At 43.5% G+C, this 22,880-nt stretch overlaps 1 protein-coding gene across 2 annotated transcripts; it reads left to right on the forward strand.

The window, feature by feature from the left end:
* The first annotated feature begins 2,923 nt into the window (after nt 1-2,923).
* Nucleotides 2,924-21,936, forward strand: ATAD1 (ATPase family AAA domain containing 1). 2 transcript variants are annotated; one of them, XM_083149059.1, is made up of 11 exons: nt 3,059-3,076; nt 5,824-5,890; nt 10,100-10,264; nt 10,460-10,558; nt 11,538-11,658; nt 12,526-12,726; nt 15,067-15,173; nt 16,422-16,511; nt 17,613-17,663; nt 18,504-18,637; nt 20,841-21,936. In XM_083149059.1, exons 3-11 carry the CDS (start codon nt 10,103-10,105, stop codon nt 20,956-20,958), a joined length of 1,083 nt encoding a protein of 360 aa, XP_083005185.1. In that variant the 5' UTR covers nt 3,059-3,076; nt 5,824-5,890; nt 10,100-10,102; the 3' UTR covers nt 20,959-21,936. The 2 variants fall into 2 exon arrangements, with proteins under 2 accessions (XP_083005184.1, XP_083005185.1); XM_083149058.1 differs by lacking the exon at nt 5,824-5,890 and having other exon boundaries at nt 2,924-3,076.
* The last annotated feature ends 944 nt before the right edge of the window (nt 21,937-22,880 follow it).

Here is a 22,880-nt window from a genome sequence, read left to right on the forward strand (position 1 = left end):
TACCCCCACTATCCACTACGGCTTGGAGTTGATTTTATATAGTGTGGCGAGTGCAGCCAGCAACTGAGGCCGAAGCGTGGCGAGCCCCCTGAGAGGACACGGATTACTTGACATGTATTCCACGGCCCCTCGCAACGCTTCGGGCTCAGTGAATACATGTCAAGTAATCCATGTCCGCTCGCCACGATTCGGGCTCGCCACACTATATAAATCAACTCCATGTCGTAGTGGATAGTGGGGGTATGAACAGGTAATAAATCGCATCGCACATCGAATCGCATGGAAATCGATTGCGATATCGCATGCGATTTACACAAGTACCGTAGGTAATGCGTATATTTGGATCCACAAGTATTAATAATAAAATGATAAAGATATCATGTAAAATATTGATGTGGAGGTGCTCCCTTGAGACTAATGCCCCTTTCAGACCGCACTAATAAAACTGTATTTTGCAGTTTTTTAACCGTTTTAAAACGGTAATCTGTGCGGTCTGAAAGGTGCAGAGCGAATTTAACGTTTCCAAAAAAACGGTTTTTGGAAACGGTAAAAAAGCAGGGTCCTACCCGTTTCAGACCCGGTATTTTGGCACCAAAATCGGGTCTGAAATGGTATTTAGGACCCAGCCAATAGTGGTCCGCTCTGTGCATATCTAATGAGCGGACCATTATTGGGAAGCACAGGGAAGGGAATGATCGCGCTGGGGGCAGGGGGTCCCTGCAGTGTATGTTATATCAGTGGTGGGATCCCTGCAGCGTATGGGAACTAGTAGCTGTAGGGACCCCGCCACTGATCTAACATACACTGCAGGGACCCCCTGCCCCAGCGCAATTATTCCCTTCCCTGCAGTGCCCAGGTAGGATCCGGGCAGTGGGGTTGTGGGGCTGGCTGCTGCTCTTCCCCCTCCCCGTGTCCCTACCTCCAGCGTGGCCAGAAAGTGCGGCAGATACCCAGCTTCTACACCCAGCAGCGGTGAGTGGGTTTTTTTTTGGGGGGGGGTCCCAGCCGCCAGTCCCCAGTCGCCAGTCCCAGCTGCGCTGCAGTAAGGTAGCGGTGCCCGGGTACCTGAATGCCCGCACGGCGCTGTCGTTCCTCCGCCAGTCCCGGCCTCCAGTCCCCAGTCCCAGCCGCGCTGCAGTAAGGCAGCGGTACCCGGGTACCTGAATGCCCGCACGGCGCTGTCGTTCCTCCGCCAGCCCCGGCCGCCAGTCCCGGCCGCACTGCAGCACCTCCTTCTGGAGCCGCTCCGTCGGGAAGATGTAGAGCCAGCAGAGCATGAAGACGGCTGGCACCCACCGGGCACCGGGTGCTGGGCCATTTCCACCACATTCTGCGTCTCATCACCACATGCCGGTAACCTGGAGGCTCCGTGCTGAGCGGGGGCTGCGGCATCCTGGAGGCGCCCCCTATGCCTGGTGCTTCCCCTGTCCTCTCAGCCCGCTCCGTTGTAATCCCGCAGGTCACACTCCCCTGTTGTCTGTGGCCGGGTCCGGGCTCCTGGGGGGGCAAACTGATTCATTGGGGGGGGGGGGGGGGAACTGATTCATGGGGGGGGGCACAGTGAATAAGCCCGGGGGCCCTCACTAATGTTAAGATGGTGAGAGGGGGGGGGGGGGTTAAACTTCCCAGACCGTACCGCTTTCACTATTGCTTTCACACCGCAAACCTGCTTTAGACCAGGTATTTACATGCGGTGTGAAAGGGGTTAAACTTGCTCTGACCCGTTTTGAAAAACGTTTCAAATACTGTCTTTTTGTTGGGGCACTCTTATATTAACGTTTTACTGTGTTGGCGTTTAGTGTGTTAAAGGGTTGTATAATTACAAAATTAAATAATTCCCCTTTTGTTATTTTAAATAAAACTTAACGTTTATTAATTCATGGTAAAATAAGTTTGTATATACACACACACACAGAACATATAATATATAATAGTATGTACAGTATTGGAGAATACCTCACTGGGTATAAATTTATGTCCCCTTTCCTGAATAAGACAAGGTAGACAGACAAACAAGGTAGACAGATAGAAACTTTCAAATATATCAAGGGCTTTAACAAGGTACAGGTGGGAGACATTCTTCACAGGAAGAGGAGCAACAGAACACGAGGACATGCACTGACACTAGAGGGAGGAAGATTCAGGGGAAATGTGAGGAAGAATTACTTCACAGAAAGAGTAGTAGATAAGTGGAATAGCCTCCCATCAGAGGTGGTAGATGCAAATACAGTAGTACAATTTAAACATGCTTGGGATAGGCATATTGATATCCTTACAAAAAAATAAGGATCAAATATGGTTTGAGGTAACATGTTTAAGAAAGGGGCAGACTAGATGGGCCAAGTGGTTCTTATCTGCCGTCAAATTCTATGTTTCTATGACTTAATTGCCAAATTATGTCTTATAAGAAAGTGTGTCTATATCAGCGGATACTTGTGACACTATGAGCAGTAAGAAACATGTAGCAACTTTGTTATCTGTCTGCTGATAATTTGTATCCAGATGGTATCCTGGAGATTTGTATAATACCAACACCTTCCTATATCACTTCGTTTATTAAATTATTTATGCCCAATATGTGGACAATTGTGGGCAAACATAAGTGTATCCTGTCCATTACCACATAACTGACACTAAGGATGAGATCTAAACACAATTAACTTAATGTTTTTTTCTTTCTCAATGAAATACTTTTGTCATAATTAAAACAGTTTAGGAATGAGGATTTAGACCGTGTTACTGCTATCTTGTGGTGCAGATCTGCAAATTCACACTTCATTTGAACAGCACCAGTACTTACTGATGAAAATCTCATTTAAAACTAATTAGTAAGAAACCTTTCTGCACAAGTGAGCATGAGGCGGCGGGACCCGGTAAAGGAAGAATACTGCAGTGTTGTCACAGTATGTAATAAGCATGTGTATGTATGTGCCGGTGCTCACCACAGGGGGAAGCGGAACCGAACTGCGGTGGGGAGGGGGAGCGTTACTTCCGCCGGAATGTGTCACACCAGCACCTGGCCCCCACACACCACCGGCTTTGCCCTCACTTCCTGGATCGCTTGTGTCACCTCGCCGTAAGTATAGCATCCGTGCCTCCCGCGTGTTCCTGTCCCTCACGCTGTGCCCGCGACTTGCTCGTTCCTGTCAGGCCGTGTTTTCTCGTTCAAAACGTGTCGCCGGGAGAATTAAAGGCCAGGGGGCTGGGGAAGGTCACAGCAGGCTCCCATGCTGGTTACTGGCACATCCCTGTGCTGCTTTCCCCAGTCCTGCAGTCAGTTAACCTGTTCTGCATGTCATTATGCAGCCTGGCCAGCGCAGTACAATGTTATTGGGATATGTCCTACATTAGCAGTTCTTTATTCACCACCTTGGCTTTATCATGTGGTTCTCTAGGTTCGGTGTTTGCATAATCCCCAGCACATCTGCAATGGGAGAGGGTCATATTTCGAATACAGATGCTCAATTAGCCACCTACCTGCTTAGTGACGCCTAGACTTACCATTGGCTGTCATATCCATTTTATAATTTCCCGTTCTGTACCGTAGAGTATGTAAGAGTTATTCAAAGTAGAACAACGTTATTAAGTTGGAGTTTCCTTTAGATCTTTTATATATTTAAAATAAATTATTACCTGTATTAATGTAAATATGAATACTGGGGCAGTACGGATGGTGTAATGGTTGGCATTACTGCCTCACAGCACTGAGATCACGGGTTTGATTCCCACCATGTCCCTAACTGTGCGGAGTTTGTATATTCTCCCTGTACTTGCGTGGGTTTCCTCCCACAATCCAAAATATACTGGTAGGCTAATTGGTTTCCCAATAAATTAACCCTAGAATGTCAATGTACGTGTGCATGTAGTAGTAGTAGTAGTACGTTTATTTATAAGGCGCCGCAAAGTGTCCGCAGCGCCGTACATAGCAAACAAAAAACAAATTACAAGGTAACGTACAGGGTGTGTTGAAAAATACAGTATGAATAGAGGTATAGCTGGTAGAAATAAAATCAGCATCAGTTCAGAAGTAGGTGTCAAAATTGTCGAGGAGACTGAAGATGAAGTAGAGGAAGGGAAGAACAGGACAGGAGCACAGGTGAGGTAAAGAGGTAGGGTGAGTACGTGAGGAAGGAGGACCCTACTCATAAGAGTTAACATACTAAAAATAGGTTGGTGGACGAAAGAAAAACAATAGTATAAGTAGGAACGGAGGAGGGATAGGCTAGTCGAAAAAAATGGGTTTTGAGGGAGCGCTTGAAGGAGGTAAGGGAATCAGAAAGCCTGATGGGTTGGCGGGAGGTTGTTCCAGTGCACGGGGGCAGCGCGAGAGAAGTCTTGGACACGGGAGTGGGAGGAGGTGATTGTGAGAGGTCAGTCGGCGATGGAGCGAAGAGGACGGGAGGGAGTGTGGATAGAGATCAGTGAAGAGAGGTAAGGAGCGGTGGAGGAGGAGAGAACCTTGTAGGTGAGGAGTTTAAAGAGAACTCGGAAAGGAATGGGGAGCCAGTGAAGAGATAGACAGAGGGGGGAGGCGGAGGTAGAGCGGCGGGAGAGGAAGATGAGCCTAGCAGCAGCGTTAAGAATGGATTGGAGAGGTGTGAGGCGGGTGAGAGGTAGCCCAGAGAGAAGGATGTTGGCGGGAGATGACAAGAGAATGAATAAGAATTTTGGTCGCGTCAGTGGAGAGGAATGGTCTGATGCGTGAGATGTTGCGTAGGTGAAAGCGGCAAGACTGTGAGAGAGCACGAATGTGGGGGGTGAAAGAGAGGGAGGAGTCAATGATGACACCGAGGCAGCGCGTTTGGTCGGTGGAGGTGATCTCGGTTTCACAAATGCTGATGGAGATAGTGGGAGAAGAGGGGATGTTCGGGGATGGAAGATTAGAAGTTCAGTTTTAGCCATGTTTAGTTTCAGGAAGCGTTGGGTCATCCAGGCTGAGATGGCCGTGAGGCATTCAGAGACCTTGGACAGGAGTGATGGGGATAGGTCGGGGGAGGAGAGATAGATTAGGGTATCATCAGCATAAAGGTGGTAATGAAAACCATAGGAGTTGATGAGGGTGCCCAGAGAGGTGGTGTAGAGGGAGAAGAGGAGAGGGACAAGAATATAGGGAATATAGATTGTAAGCTCCACTGGGGCAGGGACTGATGTGAATGTTCACATATTCTCCATAAAGCACTGCGGAATATGTGTGCGCTATATTATTTATTTATTTATTAACCGTTTCTTATATAGCACAGCATATTCCGTTGCGCTTTACAAAGGAGACAGTGATACAACAAACAGGGTATTTACAGACAGTCAAAATGTAGGAGGGCCCTGCTCGCAAGCTTACAATCTAGAAACGTAATAAATATTAGGTATGCAGTGCCTCACAAGCAATTTCTTTAGCAACCTGGTCATGGAAAAGTAATTAAATTTGGCTGTTAAGTGAGGACTATCTATTATAGTTCCAGGTTGCCTCATATATTCAACTTATTTCGTTGGTGGTTGCACCCTTTATGTCCTGTTACTCATGGTTATTCCTTAACGTTCATACATGTTGTTAAGTATCTATCTAGTACAGACTTGTGATGAACAGGAAAATACTGAATCCAACCCACATCCTGACACCTGTGCCGCTGTGCATGATGGGGCATGTTTTCAGGAAAAAGAAAGTGAAAGTATTTCATGTTTATACGACAGGTCTAGAACTGGGTACACATTACCTTATATCTTCCATGGATGATAACTTTAATGGTTTCCTTTGAGCTGGCTGGAACTCCCTGTCATCCCTCTCATTCCGTGTACATACACACCGAATTTTATAATGTTACTGCGCAGATCATAAAGATAACCGGCTAATCTGGATCCAGTTTAGGAAAGGTCTCACCGGCGGCACCGCACTCCTGTAAGTATGCTATATAGGGGTTTAGTTTATACTGTCATCCTTGCAGGCCACTGCTTTCTTCACTACGGGGGTTATTCAAATAGATTTGGTCCCCTGTGCGTTCACACGGGGGACCAATGTTTTGCATGCGCAAACATATTTTTGCGCATGTGCAGACACAGGGCGGGAGCGGGCATGGCGGACTACAGATTCGTCATCCTGCTCGCACCTAGCAGGACGTGGGGCGGTGGCGCGGGGGTACAACCCGTGGGAACGGCCAGAGATTTTTTGGAGGCGTTCCCATAAAAACGCTGGACGGTACTAGGGAAATCCAGGAATGGGGCGGGCAGCTGACGTCAGCCTGCCTGCTTTGTGCACAGGGTGCTAAACATCGAATGGTTTCTCCCACACACACACAAGGCTACAAATGGATGATTATGCAAATCATCCATTTGCAGCCCTGGGGGGGGGGGGGGGGGTTGCGGCCAGCATTTTTACATTTTTTCTAGTAACAGTGATGTTTGTAATTAAAAAAGAATGGCAAGACTTTTTTTATAGAGCATATTTAGCATTTTTCCTTCGGATGTGAGTACAAAAAGATTTTTTTATTTTTTATAAAGTGTATTGACGATCGTTCTACCCGGCTGTTCCCACAAGCACACCCAGCCACGGCCATATTCTGCTTAAAAAAATAGGTTTCTTGCACTGCTCGCATTTCACGCAGGAAGCTGCCCGCCCCATATCCAGCATCAGCTTTTGTGGCCCACGCCCTTCTGGATTGCTCCCGTTGATCGCCCACACGGGATCAGAATCAGCTTTATTGGCCATGTATACTTGCGTATACTAAGAATTCGTTTTTGGTTTGCTGTGCAGCAGCCAGGTGGGTAACAAGTAAACAGCATACAGTATAAATAATATAAACAGGTGGGGGAACATGTACAGTCATATAGAAAGTTATTCCAAGGGGACACCGTGTTAGATTATGTGCAAAGGGTTATGGCGTGACTAGACAGTAAGGTGTTCTCACAGCCATCTGCAAATACACGTGGATACTGTTTACCAGGCACCGTTACGTGTGGCTGGGGTATGCTGGTCCCTTCCAGTTGTGTGACAGTGAGGATCTGTGTGCATCTGTCCCTGTGTATGGGGCATCTGTCCTCTGTGTGGTGCCCATAATTGCTCTCATTGTTGCAGCCACCTGGCTGTTGCCCCTGTGTAGCTGGTGATGAGGAGATCTAGGCATCTCTGTGGCCCTGTGTTTACTGACACTTGCTGGTCACCGGGAATGGAGGGGTACTAAGTACCCCAACCCGGGATTGATGGAGGGGTCTGGTGTGAGCCCTGTTCTGCCGCACCCACTCCCCTCCTGGGCAGCAGCAGCACATGTCGCTGGCAAATTGGCTCCCTGGCTCCACCTGCTCCAAAATGTTTTTAAACTACATTTTTAGCCCCCGGTGATTAGGCCATGCCCCTAAAATGTAACCAGGGCCCGGCCAGCCTCTCAGCAGATAAATGAATGTGCAGCTCAGCTGTGATGTTTCTAGTCAATCGATTTGCATGCTGAATGGGTGATTATGATAAACTCATTGTGCTCGGCTCCCGTGCGTGGTAGGGCGATGGTGCTAAACATCTATTCGCACATGAGCAGGGGAACTCGACATGCTAGGGGGGGGGGCGGCAGCATTAGTGTGGACAGCATTTAAACCAGACGCAAAGCTGCGAATAAGTCCATTTCCCCTACAGAAAAAATGCTTCACCCATACCATTCAACCATATCCTTCTCTCCTTGACAATTACACAGACCCAACCTCCCTGTCCCCCACTCAGTTCTCTCTCCCACACACTGAATGCACAAATACACCAATCCCGTCCTCCACACACTAAAAACTGTCCTCACCGTGGTGGTCTCAGCCGACAGCACACACGTTTCATGGGCAGATAGATGCTCTGGGCTGACAGACACAGTAGCAGCTCATCTCTCTGTCTGGGAGGAAGCACTGTTACAGCGTTCTCAGCTGTTAGCTGCGCAGTGTTCCTCCATCCTCCTCAGTCTCAACCTCTCCTCTCCAGTGGTTACCACTCCCAGAATGCCATACGCAGCTTGCAGCAGCATTCTGGGACACTGGGATGGAAGAGAAGCGCAGCGCTATTGGGCACCGCACAATATGACTGGGGAAAGAATGGAGAAGCATGCGGCAGATTGCAATGAGTCCCGACTCCCGGCCTGGGATTCACTTGCTGGGGGGGCTTGCTGCCGCCCTTTTCCCCCATTCGGCGCCCGGAGCGCATGCTCCACTGGCCCCGCCCTCCCTACGCCCTATGGTCACTGGTATTGTCACAGCACTGTAGATCCCTAGATATGGCTTTTGGATTGTTTGTGATTCCTCTGTGCATTATACTTTTCAGTGTCCTGGTGAATTCCCTGAGATACTGAATCAATCCATCGATCTTTATGTCTATATAGACAATTTCATAATGTACATACAATGCAGTACAAAGTGCTTTACAAAAAATAAGGAAGAATATTCACAATGTTCATTGTAAATTTCATAGATGAATTATGGGCTTGAATTTGATTGGGAATAAATAGCCTTATAGCACCAGAACATTTAGCAGTAGTCAGATGTACACTATTTCAGTATGTAGAGGAGTTAACGTTTCCCAGTCATGAAATAATGGAGTGAATTGATGGTGTAAAATTGGCATTCATTAATAACAAAGTAAATGATTGACTTCAGAATAATGACTGAAACTAAAGTTGCTTATTTATCAACGAGTGCTAAAACTACGGTAGTTGCGTATGATCTATGGTGCTCCAGCCAATCGTCTCCCAACTGTCTTTTTCAATTCATGACGGTAAAGAGATGATTGGTTGGAGCACCATATATCAGTTTGATCACTTGTTGATAAATGAACCCCTTAGTTCTTAACTGGTACAGAAATAGGAAGGATGGGCTTTTTTTTTTTTTCACAAATTGCTTCTTCGTGTCTGCTTTTTGTACTTTAGAAACTGTTACCTATTATTTGTGAAATTAGATTGACAAATCCATAAAGGGAATTCGGTAAGCAAGCCTACTTATTGCAGAACATTCACAGTGTACCATAACCAAGCTTTGAGGGACTCGGAGTCCCTGTTCTGCATCATTAGATAAAAATAAAGTGGTAAAGGAGTCCATACACGCTCCGTTCTGGGCGTCCGTTCTGTACTTTTAAAGTACATATCGCTTCGCATGCCTTGTGCATGCGATACGATGTAAAGCTAGTACAAAAAGTATATGCCACACATACTTTTTGTACTGTGCTCGTGTATGGGCTCCTTAAGAGAAGACAGAAAGAAGGCTTCTAAAAAACAAGTGCAACTTCGGCCATATAAGAAAAACGCAAGTTGCTCTTACATTCAGTGGTGTCTATAGCAAGCCTTGGATACTTATACAGCTGTAACACACTTACTTATTAAGACACTTAAGGGTGTACCATTGGCAGGTAATCTGAAGGGGATGAAACTTTTGATGCATGTAGTGTACTAAGGAATACCTGAATAGGTTAACCTGGATGCACTCCTGTTTCGATGGAACAGCCAAATAACTGTCCAAATCTTGCCATACTGGATGTGCCACTGAATGTATGGTAAGAACTATGTATATTTACTATGTATACAGTATATTTCTAAAGGCCCCCATACACTATTGCGACTTGTCTGAGGCACAAGCTGCATCTAATTTTTATGTGCGATTTATTTTATGGGCTGGACTTCAGGGTGCTGCCAAATCACTTGCAATGTATATGGCAGATGCTAAAAACAGCCATGATATGCACCTGAGGCCTGCGATACTGATTATTGTTATGTACAGCAGGTCCGATCTCCGAATGTGACCCGATGCGCACTAAAACGCTGATCGGATCTAATGTCAAACTCGTGCGATTTTGCCACTTTTTATCTCGTTTCTTGGCCCGATCTGTCGTAAGCGGATGAACAGGGGCCAAATCGCACTAGTGTTTCGCCAGCTTAAGCTGCGTCTTTGTGGCTCCCGAGTCAATCTCATGCACAACCGTAGCCTCCTTACAGCATCAAAGCCTAATACAGGCCACTTAGAAAAGACAATTTTGTCACGTTGTTCATTTTTTTTTTTTATATATATACATAAAACAATGTATTAAGAATGAATTTTATATGTAATCTTTTATTGCAAAAAGGATAACCTTTTAACATGGGAACGTTTTTCCCTGTAGAAAATGGTCCACGCGGAAGCCTTTTCTCGCCCTCTGAGCCGAAATGAAGTTGTTGGCCTGATCTTCAGGTTGACAATATTTGGTGCCGTCACCTATTTTACCATTAAATGGATGGTAGATGCCATTGATCCGACCAGGAAACAGAAGCTGGAAGCCCAGAAACAGGTAAAGAGCTGTATGAAAAAAAACAGTTGGCTGTAAGTATGGAAAACTGTGTGTGTGTGTGTGTGTGTGTGTGTGTGTGTGTAGTGTTAACCAGTTTGTTCAGCCACACCTCTGCCTGTAGTCCTTCCAGGAAGATATCAGGTTGGACAGTGCTTACAAGAATGCATTTACTGTATCTCCTTTCTGTATTTTCAGGCTGAGAAGTTAATGAGACAGATCGGAGTGAAGAATGTAAAGCTTACAGAGTATGAAATGAGCATCGCTGCACACCTCGTTGATCCGCTCAGCATGCTGGTGAGTGTCGAATAATTTTACCTTTCTTGCAAGAATTTTGGGCAGAAATAGCATAATCTAGTCTGGTCTAAAGCATTTCGAAGCCGTTTAACTATTACCAAAAAATGAAATACACCAGGGGGTAAATGTAAAAGGGTGAGAGTTGCCAGAGGTCCGGGATTTAGTCTGAGAATGTACAAAGGACCTTATTCTCGTCCATTCGGTCCCCCCTCACGTTTGTACGGGGGACTGATGTTTGGCGTCTGAGCATGCGCATGTGCAGATGCCAGGTGCGAATGGGCATGGCGAACTGTAAGTTTGCCATCCCATTCGTACCCACAAGTGTGGGCGGAGGGCGTGGGGTGTGTTCCATGGAAATGAGGCAGTGACGCGGCAGCCGGGGGGCGGGCAGCTGATATCAGCTTCCGCCCTGTTCTCATACAGGGACACTCAAAACTAAAAGACCTGAAGTCTGTGTGTACGCCAAATCATATGATGGTCGGCGAACATCCATTCGCAGCCGTGCGAGCGAATTCGGAAGGGCGGGGGGGGGGGGTGCGTTTGTACAAGCATCTTGCGGCGTTAAATCCACACGCAATGCTGTGAACATCGCAGCGTTGCGTATGGATCAGAATAAGGTCCATACTTTTAAAACGGCAATCGTTTACAAGGCATAGCTAGGTTGGCAATGTGTTTCCCAATGTGCTTTATTAACTGTACATGTCTTAAATGAATAACATTTTTGCTAAAATATCCTTATCTCTAAATGTCCAAGAAAATGTACTTTATTTGTTTATTCTAATGGAATATTACATAGTATCTCATTTACATTTGCGTTCAGTTACGCATACTGAGATATAGCGGGCATTTAACAAAATGACGTAAGGATGGTATAACTGCTAGCATCAGTGCTTTGTAGCAATCATAAATAGCCAGTATATACTAATAAATGCACACATTCTGCTGTCGCTAAGTTCTAACATATAATGTTGCCCATCAGGTGACGTGGAGTGACATCGCTGGCCTCGATGATGTTATAACAGATCTGAAAGATACAGTCATTCTACCAATAAGGAAAAAGCATTTATTTGAGAACTCAAGACTGCTGCAGCCCCCAAAAGGTACCAGCCTTCCCCCTTTCTTATTAAGCGTACATGTATTTTGCTAAATAGAACACTCTCTCCATTCTTAAACATGTCTTCATAAAATATAGAGTTGCACAATTAGAGTGTACTGTCATTCTATAGGTATTTACACTAGGTGGCGCTTTAGCCACAATAATCACAGTAAGTAATTGATTTAAATTCATTAATATGCTTTTATGACCGATCAGAAACCACGTGGATTTGCCGAATAGCCGCGGAGCCACGCGCGTTTGGCGAAAACGCGGCCAAATCGGACAGGTTTTGGTCCCGATTCCGGCAATCTGAATCCGACTTGAAAAAAATGTCAGACTGAGGCAGGGAGGATGGCGCCTCCATCGTTCACGGGTTCCTGCCACCAGGCCGGATGAGAGCAGCTCTCTCTGCGCCATCCCGCCACCTCCCACTGTCCCTCACCCATTCCTGGCACCGGCCATGTGAGCAGCAGCTGCAAAATAAGACATTTGGATTTGGATATGCTGATTGAATAAGTATTGTCAGATCCATTCCAGCAAATGAATGTCCAGATGGATCTGACACTAATTGAATATACCCCTACAGTATGTCTCAAAGGTGTATAGGTGGTTGCTGGATTTAGTGTATGCTATCTTATAACTTCTACTGCGCATGAGGAATATAATAAAAAGAGAGGTTCAATGCTTGAAAAAGCATACGTGTGGTTACTCTGATCTGGGCAACTTACCAGGTGCTGAACTGAAGGAGAAGACCTTTCATGCTTTGTTTACAGGAGTTTTAAGATATTTACCGGTCAAACATAATGAAGTAATATGTGTGCCTTATTTCTCATAAAGCCATGATTGCCAGCATTAATGTATCATTCTATAGGTGTGCTGCTTTACGGTCCTCCTGGATGTGGCAAGACGCTGATCGCTAAAGCAACTGCCAAAGAAGCAGGCTGTCGCTTCATCAATCTACAGCCGTCCACTCTGACTGACAAGTGGTACGGAGAATCTCAGAAGCTGGCGGCCGCTGTGTTCTCTCTGGCTGTGAAACTTCAGCCGTCCATCATTTTCATTGATGAAATAGGTAAAGCATTTACAAATTGCCTGTCTCCTGTAGTATAGACTGCCTGAGGAAGTTTCACACATATTAGCGATTCACAGCTAAGAACAAGACAAAAAAAAGCATTTTCTTTGTTTGTGGACCAGGGGATCTCAACTCCAGTCCAGTCCTGTAGCTCCAACAGGTCATGTTTTGTAGCTTTCGGTAATCATGCACAGGTGCGTTTATTCTACTGGCTCAGTAATTATACCACCTGTTTTCCATGGCATAAATCCTGAAAACATGTCCCTTTGGAAAATGTTACTTGAGGGTTGAGGCGGAGAACCACTGACCTGGATAATAATTGTTGCCCTTGTTACTAAATCTAGAGGTTACCCTGCAGTGAATTATGTGAAGTTATTCTATGCACATGTCAGTTGGTCTCGGAGTAGAAAATGGTTAATTACTGTTGAGGCTCAGCACAGTCCAGAATTCAAATAGGGGAGTCACACGAGCCCAGTCCTGCGTTTTGATGTGTGGCAGCGGTTGATGTGGCAGTTGGTGTGGATCCACATTTGAACTTTGGACTGCACGGCAGCTCCACCTCTGGAGCCACCACTGGTAAATTGATAAAAGAGTATCCATTATACGTTTACTCTCTCCGGACTAACTACACAATAAGCCACATGCACCAAGCTTCAAAAGGTGATAAAGTGGATAGTGATAACCAGCCAATCAGCTCTTTACTGTAATTTTTCAAAGCCAGCCTGTAACATGGCAGTTAGTAGCTGGTTGTTTATCACTCTCCACTTTATCACTTTTTAAAGCTTGCTTCATCAGTATGCGAGAGCTACAGTACAGTATGTGTATTGGGGAGGATGGTATGACTGTTTGTGCCTGCTGTATCTGGCATTGAATAACCTTAATGCGTATTATTACTTAGGAACTAATACAGTGCTGAGCAATTAGCGGAATAACACTTGCATTGCAAAACAATGAACTGAGGCATTTTGGAAACTTATGGGGCCTACACAACTGTCGATTTCAGGCCATTTTCTGAGTAATGTTACTTAATTTAACTACATTGCTCAGAAAATGGCCCTACATCGCAGTGTGTGTAGGTGCGGTAGCGATGGACGGCCCTGCACGTCGCTATCACCCCGGCAATTCATATCCAGCACGCTGTAAAAATCTATAATCGCTGGGTGTCAGGGAGGGTGTTCTCACCTGAGATCACTGGCACTGACATATCACTCAGCAGCACATTGCTGTGCAGCGCTGTGTGCTGAACGTTCTGAGTGCTCGTCTAAACACATTGCTACGTGTGTAGGCCCCATTAGAGGCATAATAGCTGAATTTCCAGTACAATCATTTATCGGCAAATATAAAATCCATTCACGTCCCAGTGACCAAATAGTGTAACTTTACCCCACACAAGTGTGAGTTCTTTTTTTTTTTTGATCTTTTATTTCTTTCATGTGCTAACTTTTTTTCTTAATAAATTGTGCTAAAATATACTACGGTCTCCTTGTAATATTAATGAAAGTTAAGTATTTTATATAGGGGATCATCATTTTTGCCGTGGTCTGCCAATAATAATCACAATATTAATACTGGTCTTTATTGCACCGTAAGATACCCTCTTTGTGCTAGTTAAGGTGGCCATACATCAGAAAGATATTGTACCCAATCATACAATCTCAACTGATTGTAAGATGGATTGTATGCAGATTGTGTGCACATCTTATGTACATAATCATACAATCAATCAGCAGATGGATTGTATGACTGATTGTAAGATGGATTGTATGCAGATTGTGTGCACATCTTGTGTACACAATCATGCAGTAGATGGATTGTATGATTGATTGTATGATCGATTGTGTGTAGATTGTGTGTCCAAAACCCACCAAGGACTGCCGGGGATTTCAAGGGAAATTGTACACAATCATGAGCGCAATCGATCTTAAGATCGATCTTTCTGATGTATGGCCAGCTTTACTCTGTAGAGCAGGGGTAGCCAACTTCAGTCCTCAAGAGCTACCAACAGTTAACATTTTCCAGGTATCCTCACAGAATCACAAGTGAAGTAATTCAATCTTTTGTAATTTGCCAGTAAGTAAAGAGTGCACTTGTGCACCTGCTAGGTGGTCTGGAAAACATGAACTGTTGGTAACTGTTGAGGACTGGAGTTGGCAACCCCTGTTATAGAGCCTATTACACTAATCTCACAAAGTCCTATAGCGACCATATGCTGATTATACAGGGGCTGTTCTCGCTCAAAACATAAATTTAGATGAAACTTTGCAGCTTATTTATTTTATGTTCAGATTGCTGGTTAATGTGTGAGTTAACCATTACATCTGTCTTTTATCCTTTAAAAAGATTCTTTTCTTCGGAGTCGGTCAAGTAATGACCATGAGGCAACAGCAATGATGAAAGCTCAGTTCATGAGTCTCTGGGATGGATTGGACACTGACTACAGCTGTCAGGTAATATATTGCAATAGCAATGGGGAATATGTGATTTCTGTCAGTATATCACACACCCTTCATCCCAGATGTAGCCATTTCAGGCATTAAAAATGTATAAAAAAAAATGAAAGGAACGGTGAAAAGCCGTATAATCTACAGCCACCACAAAATTTTCACTTGGGTCTACTGTAAGAAAAGGGGTTACATATTTCGACTGTATATTGAATAGAAGTGAAAAACCGGCGCTTATCCCTGTTAGCCCAAAAACACTGTTGATTTTGCCATGTTGTTAATAACTGCAAATATGTATCAATTGCATATCATATGGGAAAGTTTAATAAAATTAAATTAAAAACTCTAAGACCTAGAAGGTTCCATCAGTGTGAACGGGAATGGCCAACTCGCAGAGTAAAACAAGAAAGGTAGAGGTATATGAACACGCGCTTGGAATCAATGTATAGAGAAAGAAAGATTCAAGAATTTATTAAACATACATATTACACTGGCCAGTGATTAAAATAAATATAATAAAATCATGAGAAATATTTGAAAAACCTCTGTAGATAGGTTAAATCCAGCTATGATAGCCACAGTGTGTCCTTGTATATGTGGGGCACAATATTTCACAGTAACCACAAATAGTTGTCCACTGTCTGGCCAGACAGAAAAAAAGGGTGACCCAATATCTGTTTGTTGCCAAACAATCAGCCGCTGTTAATACAGTGCTGTATTGAAAAAGTGTCAGTACTTGCTTTTAAGTTGGCAGAAATGGGGTCCCGTTTTTAAGAACTCCAGAAAGGACGGTCAAGGTACCATTAAGTTTGTATGACGCGTTTCTCCACCTCCTATGGGGTGTCAGCGGCTTCATCAGCGTATTAAATAGAAATGCAAAACGCCTTGTGTTGTGTGGTCACCATCTTGTGAAAGACGGGGGATATTCAATCTCCCGACGGCCATATTAAATTACTTGATTAACCTTTTTACTACTAAAGCTGGTTCTTATATTTGTATATATGCTTGATATCTGGTCCAGTGTGGTATATACCTCTTGGCTACTAGTACATTTTCCCCTAGATCTCTATCGAAGGTTTGATATAGCTACACTTATGTCTTTTATATGAAATGGGTATCTCATTTGTACTATCTATTCTGTACTTATGTAACCTATTGTCCTTTATATTCACCATGTTTTGTGCTACAGAAATCTTGTGATCCCTTATGAATAATGATGTAAGACCAACCTTTTTTTTTCCCCGTTCAATTAAGGTGATAGTAATGGGAGCCACAAACCGCCCTCAGGATCTCGACACTGCAATTATGAGAAGAATGCCCACAAGATTTCACATCAATCAGCCGGTATGTTACAGTTACACCATGTTTATGAAATTTAGTCAGGTGGGTAGTTAGTGTGAAATCTAACCCTCATAGCCATGCAGTTTTAGCAATATTCCATTTTAATAGTAATATGTAATTTTAATTGGTGTCTTGTCATTGTCTGGCCTGATGATAAACCTGGGAATCAAGCCATCCCCTAGCGAAATGCATGTTATGAGTCTAAGCCTGGTCAGTGCATGGACTGCACCCCAGCAAAACTCCTAGTATTTACTCCAGTTTGGTTTTGTATGACCGCAAGATCCAATGAATTGAGACACTCTACCCTTCGCAATGGAGTTTATTATTTAGAGCTTTATGCAAATATTTCACCTTACTGTAACTATATACCAATTTGGGGGGTATTCGGTCATTGCTTTTTTTTTTTTTTTTTACCAGGGGAAAAAAAAGTAAATTAATACGTATCTTTGCGTCCATTTTCGCACATGCGTGTCACTTTTGCTGGGGGTCAAATCGGCATTGGCAAAAATGGCAATTGCGGATGCGAATTCGCCAAAACACATGGATTTGCAGCGAATTCACAGATCCACGCGGTTTTCGCTGGTGCTGGATTTTTTTTGCCCATGTGAAAAATTATCACTGAGAATGAATAGGGCAAATCTTATTTCCTCCCACTGCACAGATTTTTTTTCTATCATAATGCAATGTTTTCCGCAATAAAGCTTTAACTGCACCCAAAAAAAGGAGGAGCAGTGGAGGTTGTTTTAAGGTATTCCAATAAATAATATATTTTATTCTTGTTGCCCCAACACAAATGGTTTTTCTTTGTGTATTCTGATTGGACACTGGCTATGGGCAAGTTTGTGGGACTGCACATCGCCATTGCGTGTATGCGCGGAACGATTTGTGCTTAATTTCTAGATAGATCGCTTAGAAAAGTGTCAAAAATCGCCCCATGTGTATGACTCTTAAGAATGTTAGTGATCCTTTAATCCACCACAAGTCATAGTCCACACAGTGAAATAGTGTTTGCGTTGACTAAAGTATGATATGTTTGGAAAATACCCCAGTCTGTGTCCTCTTATTTCCCTTGAGTAATGAAATATTTTGTCTTTTCTTTTCCAGGCTACAAGGCAGCGAGAGGCGATCCTTAACCTTATACTGAGAAATGAGAATGTGCGTATCTCTCCCTTATTCTACTTCTAACTCTCTCTGCACATGTTCTATTCTCCACACCTGTAGTGCGCCATTGATTGCTTTGCGATCAAGTCTGAATTAGGCCCAATGTTAAGCATATGCTCTTAAGGTGCATACACACTGTACAATTATTTTGACCAATTTCGTTGAAAGACATTTCCCTTGTACCCAGTGTCCTGGACGAAAGATATTGACGACACATGAAATACGAAAGATCTAGCTACAGTTTATAGACTCTTTTTGAAAGATATCCAAATTGAGCTTCATACACAGTTGACGAACAACCTTGATGAACAACTGGCGGGTATGCGCATCATCATTGGTTGTTTGTCACATACACACTGAAAGCTATTTTGACCAATTTCGTTTAGAATGGCCGAAATGAACGAAATTGGTCAAAAAAGTTGGTCAAAAAATTGTTTATTGTGTATGCACCTTAACGGTTGCACTAACTGAGTCAAAGTATAATGGCAATTATAGAATTTTTTCCCTCTGTCTTTACTTGGGCAGTGTTTTTAAAATAACAATATTTGCTTCGTTATCGCACTAACTGGGATACAGAGTTGTTTAAACATGTTTCCTTAATCGGGAACATTGAAAAGGAAGAGGTGATGTTGCCCAAAGCAACCGGTCAGATTCTGCAAATCATTTCTTTATTGCATCCTACAAAATGTTAGACAGAATCTGGTTGCTATGGGCAACATCACCTCTTTTCACTTTTAGAAGCTTTAGTAAATTAACCCTTCGGTGTGTACTGCTTTCTAGCGTTGGCCATGTGAAGGCAGTGGTTAATTTATTTTCCTTTCGTTTGTGCTCCAGGTGGACGGACACGTGGATTTGGTGCAGGTGGCCAGTGGTACTGATGGCTTCTCTGGAAGTGACCTGAAGGAGATGTGCAGGGATGCTGCCCTGCTGTGTGTCAGGGAATGCGTGACCAGCAGCTATGAGGAAAGGTTGGTATACATACTAGGGCTGATCCCTCATTGGGGGGATTATTATATACTTTTATTTCTGCACCATTATAAAAAAAGAGAAGTTAATGAACATGTGTATTTTTACTATGTAAGACACGGATGTGGTATAATAGGTTAACATGCAGCAGCATTTCAAAACTGCTTTATTTGATTGTATGCAAAGAACTGTCCCTGGTGGTCTATCTGTATCTTACCTGGTTCTGACAGTGGGGAGGGGGGAGCTGTCTTTTTAGCAGCGGATTACAGGATCCAGTGGTCATATAAGAAACAGTTTTGGCGGAGTCATCTAATTCACCAGCATTCGGATAAGTCCCTAACACTCCCGAGGGTGCCTCATGCTAACATACGCCGCTAGCGTTCATTCTAGCACCATTCTCTGCTGTGGTACTTCTAGCACAGGTTGGGCTGCAGATCAGTGCTTAAATACATACCATCCTGTGCTAAAAGCGCCAAAGGAGAGAGCGACACCCCAGGCAGGGAAGAGGAACTGCATGGGTTTGCAAGGCACTACACATCCATAGCCTATCACTGTCCTCCCCCTGGTGCCTAACCCTTCTGTCCTGCTGCCAAACACTAATGTTGACATTCTGAGAATATAAGCATTTCTACAATGTCAACATCATACCTGGTGACTTTGTGCTTTCGACATTTGTCAATATTTTTTCTTTGTGGATGTTAATCTTATGACTGCTTCCCGTATGACATTACGGCTAGTAGGAGTGGGAACACAAGATCACCCTATGGAGGAAATGTACTAAGATGGGAGATCTGTTTAGAATGGGATGTTGCTATGGGCAACCAATCAGAATCTACTTTTTTATTTATTTACCAACTTCTTAAATTATATTAGATAGTATATGATTATGATGATCCCATCTGAAATAGTACTCCCATCTTAGTAAATTTCCCCGGATGTCTGAGAAAGCTAGTACATCTAAGACTATGGGAAGCCTGCCACCAGTGTGACATCTTCATATTTTACCACAGATATGTTTGGTCCATGTCTGGCTCTGCTCTCTCTGCCCCATCAGATTACATGTTTGGCATAATACTGTTTGCTGTGTTTCCAGAATATGGTATGGTAAATGTTATTATTGGCAGGTCATGGTTCTTGGTACACAATACCCAAATATTACCTAGCTTCGATGTAGTGTGTAATATCCAGAATTTGTATGTTGTTGGAAGCTTGCAATGTCTTTGTATTCAAACAGTAATCTTGTATATTACAACTAAGGCCAGATTATATACGTGTAAATACAAATTCATAGTTACGGTTTACGCCGTCCATATGTAATGCGCCAGTATGACCTTATATTAACGTTCCTTAGCATTAGATATAGATTACCGTATATACTCGAGTATAAGTCGACCCAAATATAAGCCGAGGCACCTAATTTTACAACAAAAAACTGGGAAAACCGAGGGGGGCTTTTTCAGCATAAAAAATGTTCTGAAAAAGTAGGCTTATACTCGAGTATATATGGTATCAATATTAATTATGGTAAGGGGGATGGGGTTTCAATTCTCACCAATATAATGCAGTAAATGTCCGGATGAGTATATTACAGCATATTATGCTAAGGAATCCTTGCTCATTTTCCTGTATACCTCTATGGGTGATTAAGAATAATGGGCAAATATATGGCGCCTCGAAGAATTGCATCGCCCTCACAAAATGCAGAATAAGACACCCAAGTATTTAATCTCTGAGCTGGTGTAATGATTAGATCTGTTTGTGGTGTGGAAATGGTGTCATACTCCTCTTCTAAAGGTGCTCCCTCTCCCCCTCTTGATCTGATTTAACATTCAAGCTCAAACTACTGTGTAAATAGCTCCTCAGGACATAGTTACATGGTAGTTAGGGCTGAATAAAGACCTGCATCCATCAAGTTCAAGGCCTTATCCATGCCAGGACCCACTTCACTTCCCCAGACAGCTCGCTTATCCCATATGAACTTTTGCTCCTCTGCAAACTCTGCACCTTGCCTCCCGTACAAATGGCTGTGATGCAGTTTAGGCACACTGATGCATGCTCAGGGGTACCGTGCTTCCAAAGATGACCAGTGTATCATTTCTCTTTGGCAGTTTTAGATCTCTAAACATTTTGCCCCCAATCAAATAGCAAAAATGACTGCATTTGTGTTTCTCCAAGCCGGAAATAATGGTTTCTGTTTTTTTCCAGCCCCTGTGAGGAGATCCGACCAATCCAACAAAAAGATTTATTGCGGGCTATTGACAAAATGAAAAAATCCAAGAGCGCGACAAACCAGGGGGTTTTAATGCACGTTAGTTTGGACTGAGCTCCCATCGCGTGGTGTCAGCCAAGCGGCAATCGCTGGACCAGGACATCCAAGGATGCAGGAGTAGAACGTCTTTTAGTGGTGATGAGACTTTATGAAGTTCAACCACCTTTGCTGGACCTTAGAAACATTTCACGATAAGGAATCTTTTAGAAGAAAAGATGTCACAAGTGCTGCAGTTGTAACAAAAGTGTGTTTGTTTGTGTGTCATAATGTTTACTTTGTAAGATTACTATGTGCGAGAAAGGGATTTGCATTCTCTGGCAAAGGGACAAAGCACGGTAGGACTGCACTATATTATACAGTCCTTATTGGTAAGATGCAGATATGTCTGTTTGCTCTGACTACATAAGTGTTGGCCATGTGATCATTTACCGTCCCATGTTTTAGTTTTTTGAAAGACATAAACACACTGACATGTTTCCATTTGTATGATGTGCGTTTATCTATATTGAAAAGTAATATATAATGCAGGCTTTGGTCGATATTGTCCTGCAGCTTGCTTGGGTGTTCCTATATGTCTATGGGGCTGGTGCAAAGCTCTGGAATTGCAGGCTGTGCAGGAACTCCAGCAGGCCTGCCTGTATTGTTAAAGCTGCATTCATTTAAAAGGCAAGCCGGGTTGGTTTCGCCTTTTCAATGATTGCAGCTTTAAAAATATAGGCCGACTCGTCTGTATTCCCACACAGCTTGCAGGCCATTGCATAAGCCCTTATATGTGTTTATCTTGTTCACTAGCATGGATTCCTTGGGTCCATATTGTAGATAATATTACCAGTGACATAGTCACGGTCTTATAATTCGCTGCATGGCTCCGTACTAGGTGATGTCAGAGTCGCGTTGGCTTACTCCTGGCCGTTTTATTCTTACTGAAGAGATGGTTTGTATATGCAATTCTGTTTCTGTCATAGAAGGACATTGTGCGAATATCTTCTTGGTTTTAAAAATGATCAAATAAACCAGTGATGTGCACACAAATATTTAGTATTGTGGTGGATGGAAAATGCTTGCAGGGGAAATACATACTTGTACACAGACAGGTTTATCTGAAATTCACTTCATCTCTGATGAAATACACCTGGAACCTACTTACTAAAGGTGAGGCTGAGAGTCATCTCCATAACGAGTGTCATTAATCTTCTCCATAAGCGCTAGTGTACTCTGATAAGTTGGTCATATAGAAAGTGCATTACATATAATGATTTTTGTTCCTTTACAATAACACAAATCTATATATATAGAGATTTGGCTTATGTGCGCCAGGACACTGCGGCATGGAGGGGCCACCCGAATAGTAAACCAAATCTTTAGGGGGGATATGTACCAGACCTTTGAAAGAGATGTTGCCCATATAGTGTTCATTCTAGCACCCACTATCTTTGAAAACCCATGCAGTTCCTCCTCCCTGCCTGGGGTGTCGCTGTCTGCTGTAGTGCATCTCGCACAGTGTGGTCTTTATACGCAAACACCCCAGGCAGGGAACAGGAACTGCATGGGTTTTCAAAGATAGCGGGTGCTAGAATGACCACTACCATAGCAACTGATTTATATTCTAACTAGCAGTTTATAGAATGTATATGGTGGCTTGAAGCAGGTTGGTTACTATGGGCAACTGCTCTTGTCCTCTTTAAAAGGTTTGATACATTTGCCCCTCAGCTAGAGTTGCCACCTCATCCCTTTAATCCTGGAGACATATTAATTACACAGGTTCTGTGGCTGGCTCACTTCAAGACTCAATTTCAACTGTTTTTTTTTTAAACAGCCATCAGACTTCATTCCAACTGTTTTTTTTTTAATCAGCCACAGAACTTGTGTAATTAATATGTCTCCAGGATTAAAGGGATGAGGTGGCAACTCTACCCTCGGCTAATGAGGGCAGCTACATTCTGCAAAGCAACTAAACCTTCAGAGGCAATAAAATA

Source organism: Crinia signifera, chromosome 6 (assembly GCF_055691185.1).
Source record: "Crinia signifera chromosome 6, ASM5569118v1, whole genome shotgun sequence".
Classification (NCBI taxonomy): domain Eukaryota; kingdom Metazoa; phylum Chordata; class Amphibia; order Anura; family Myobatrachidae; genus Crinia; species Crinia signifera.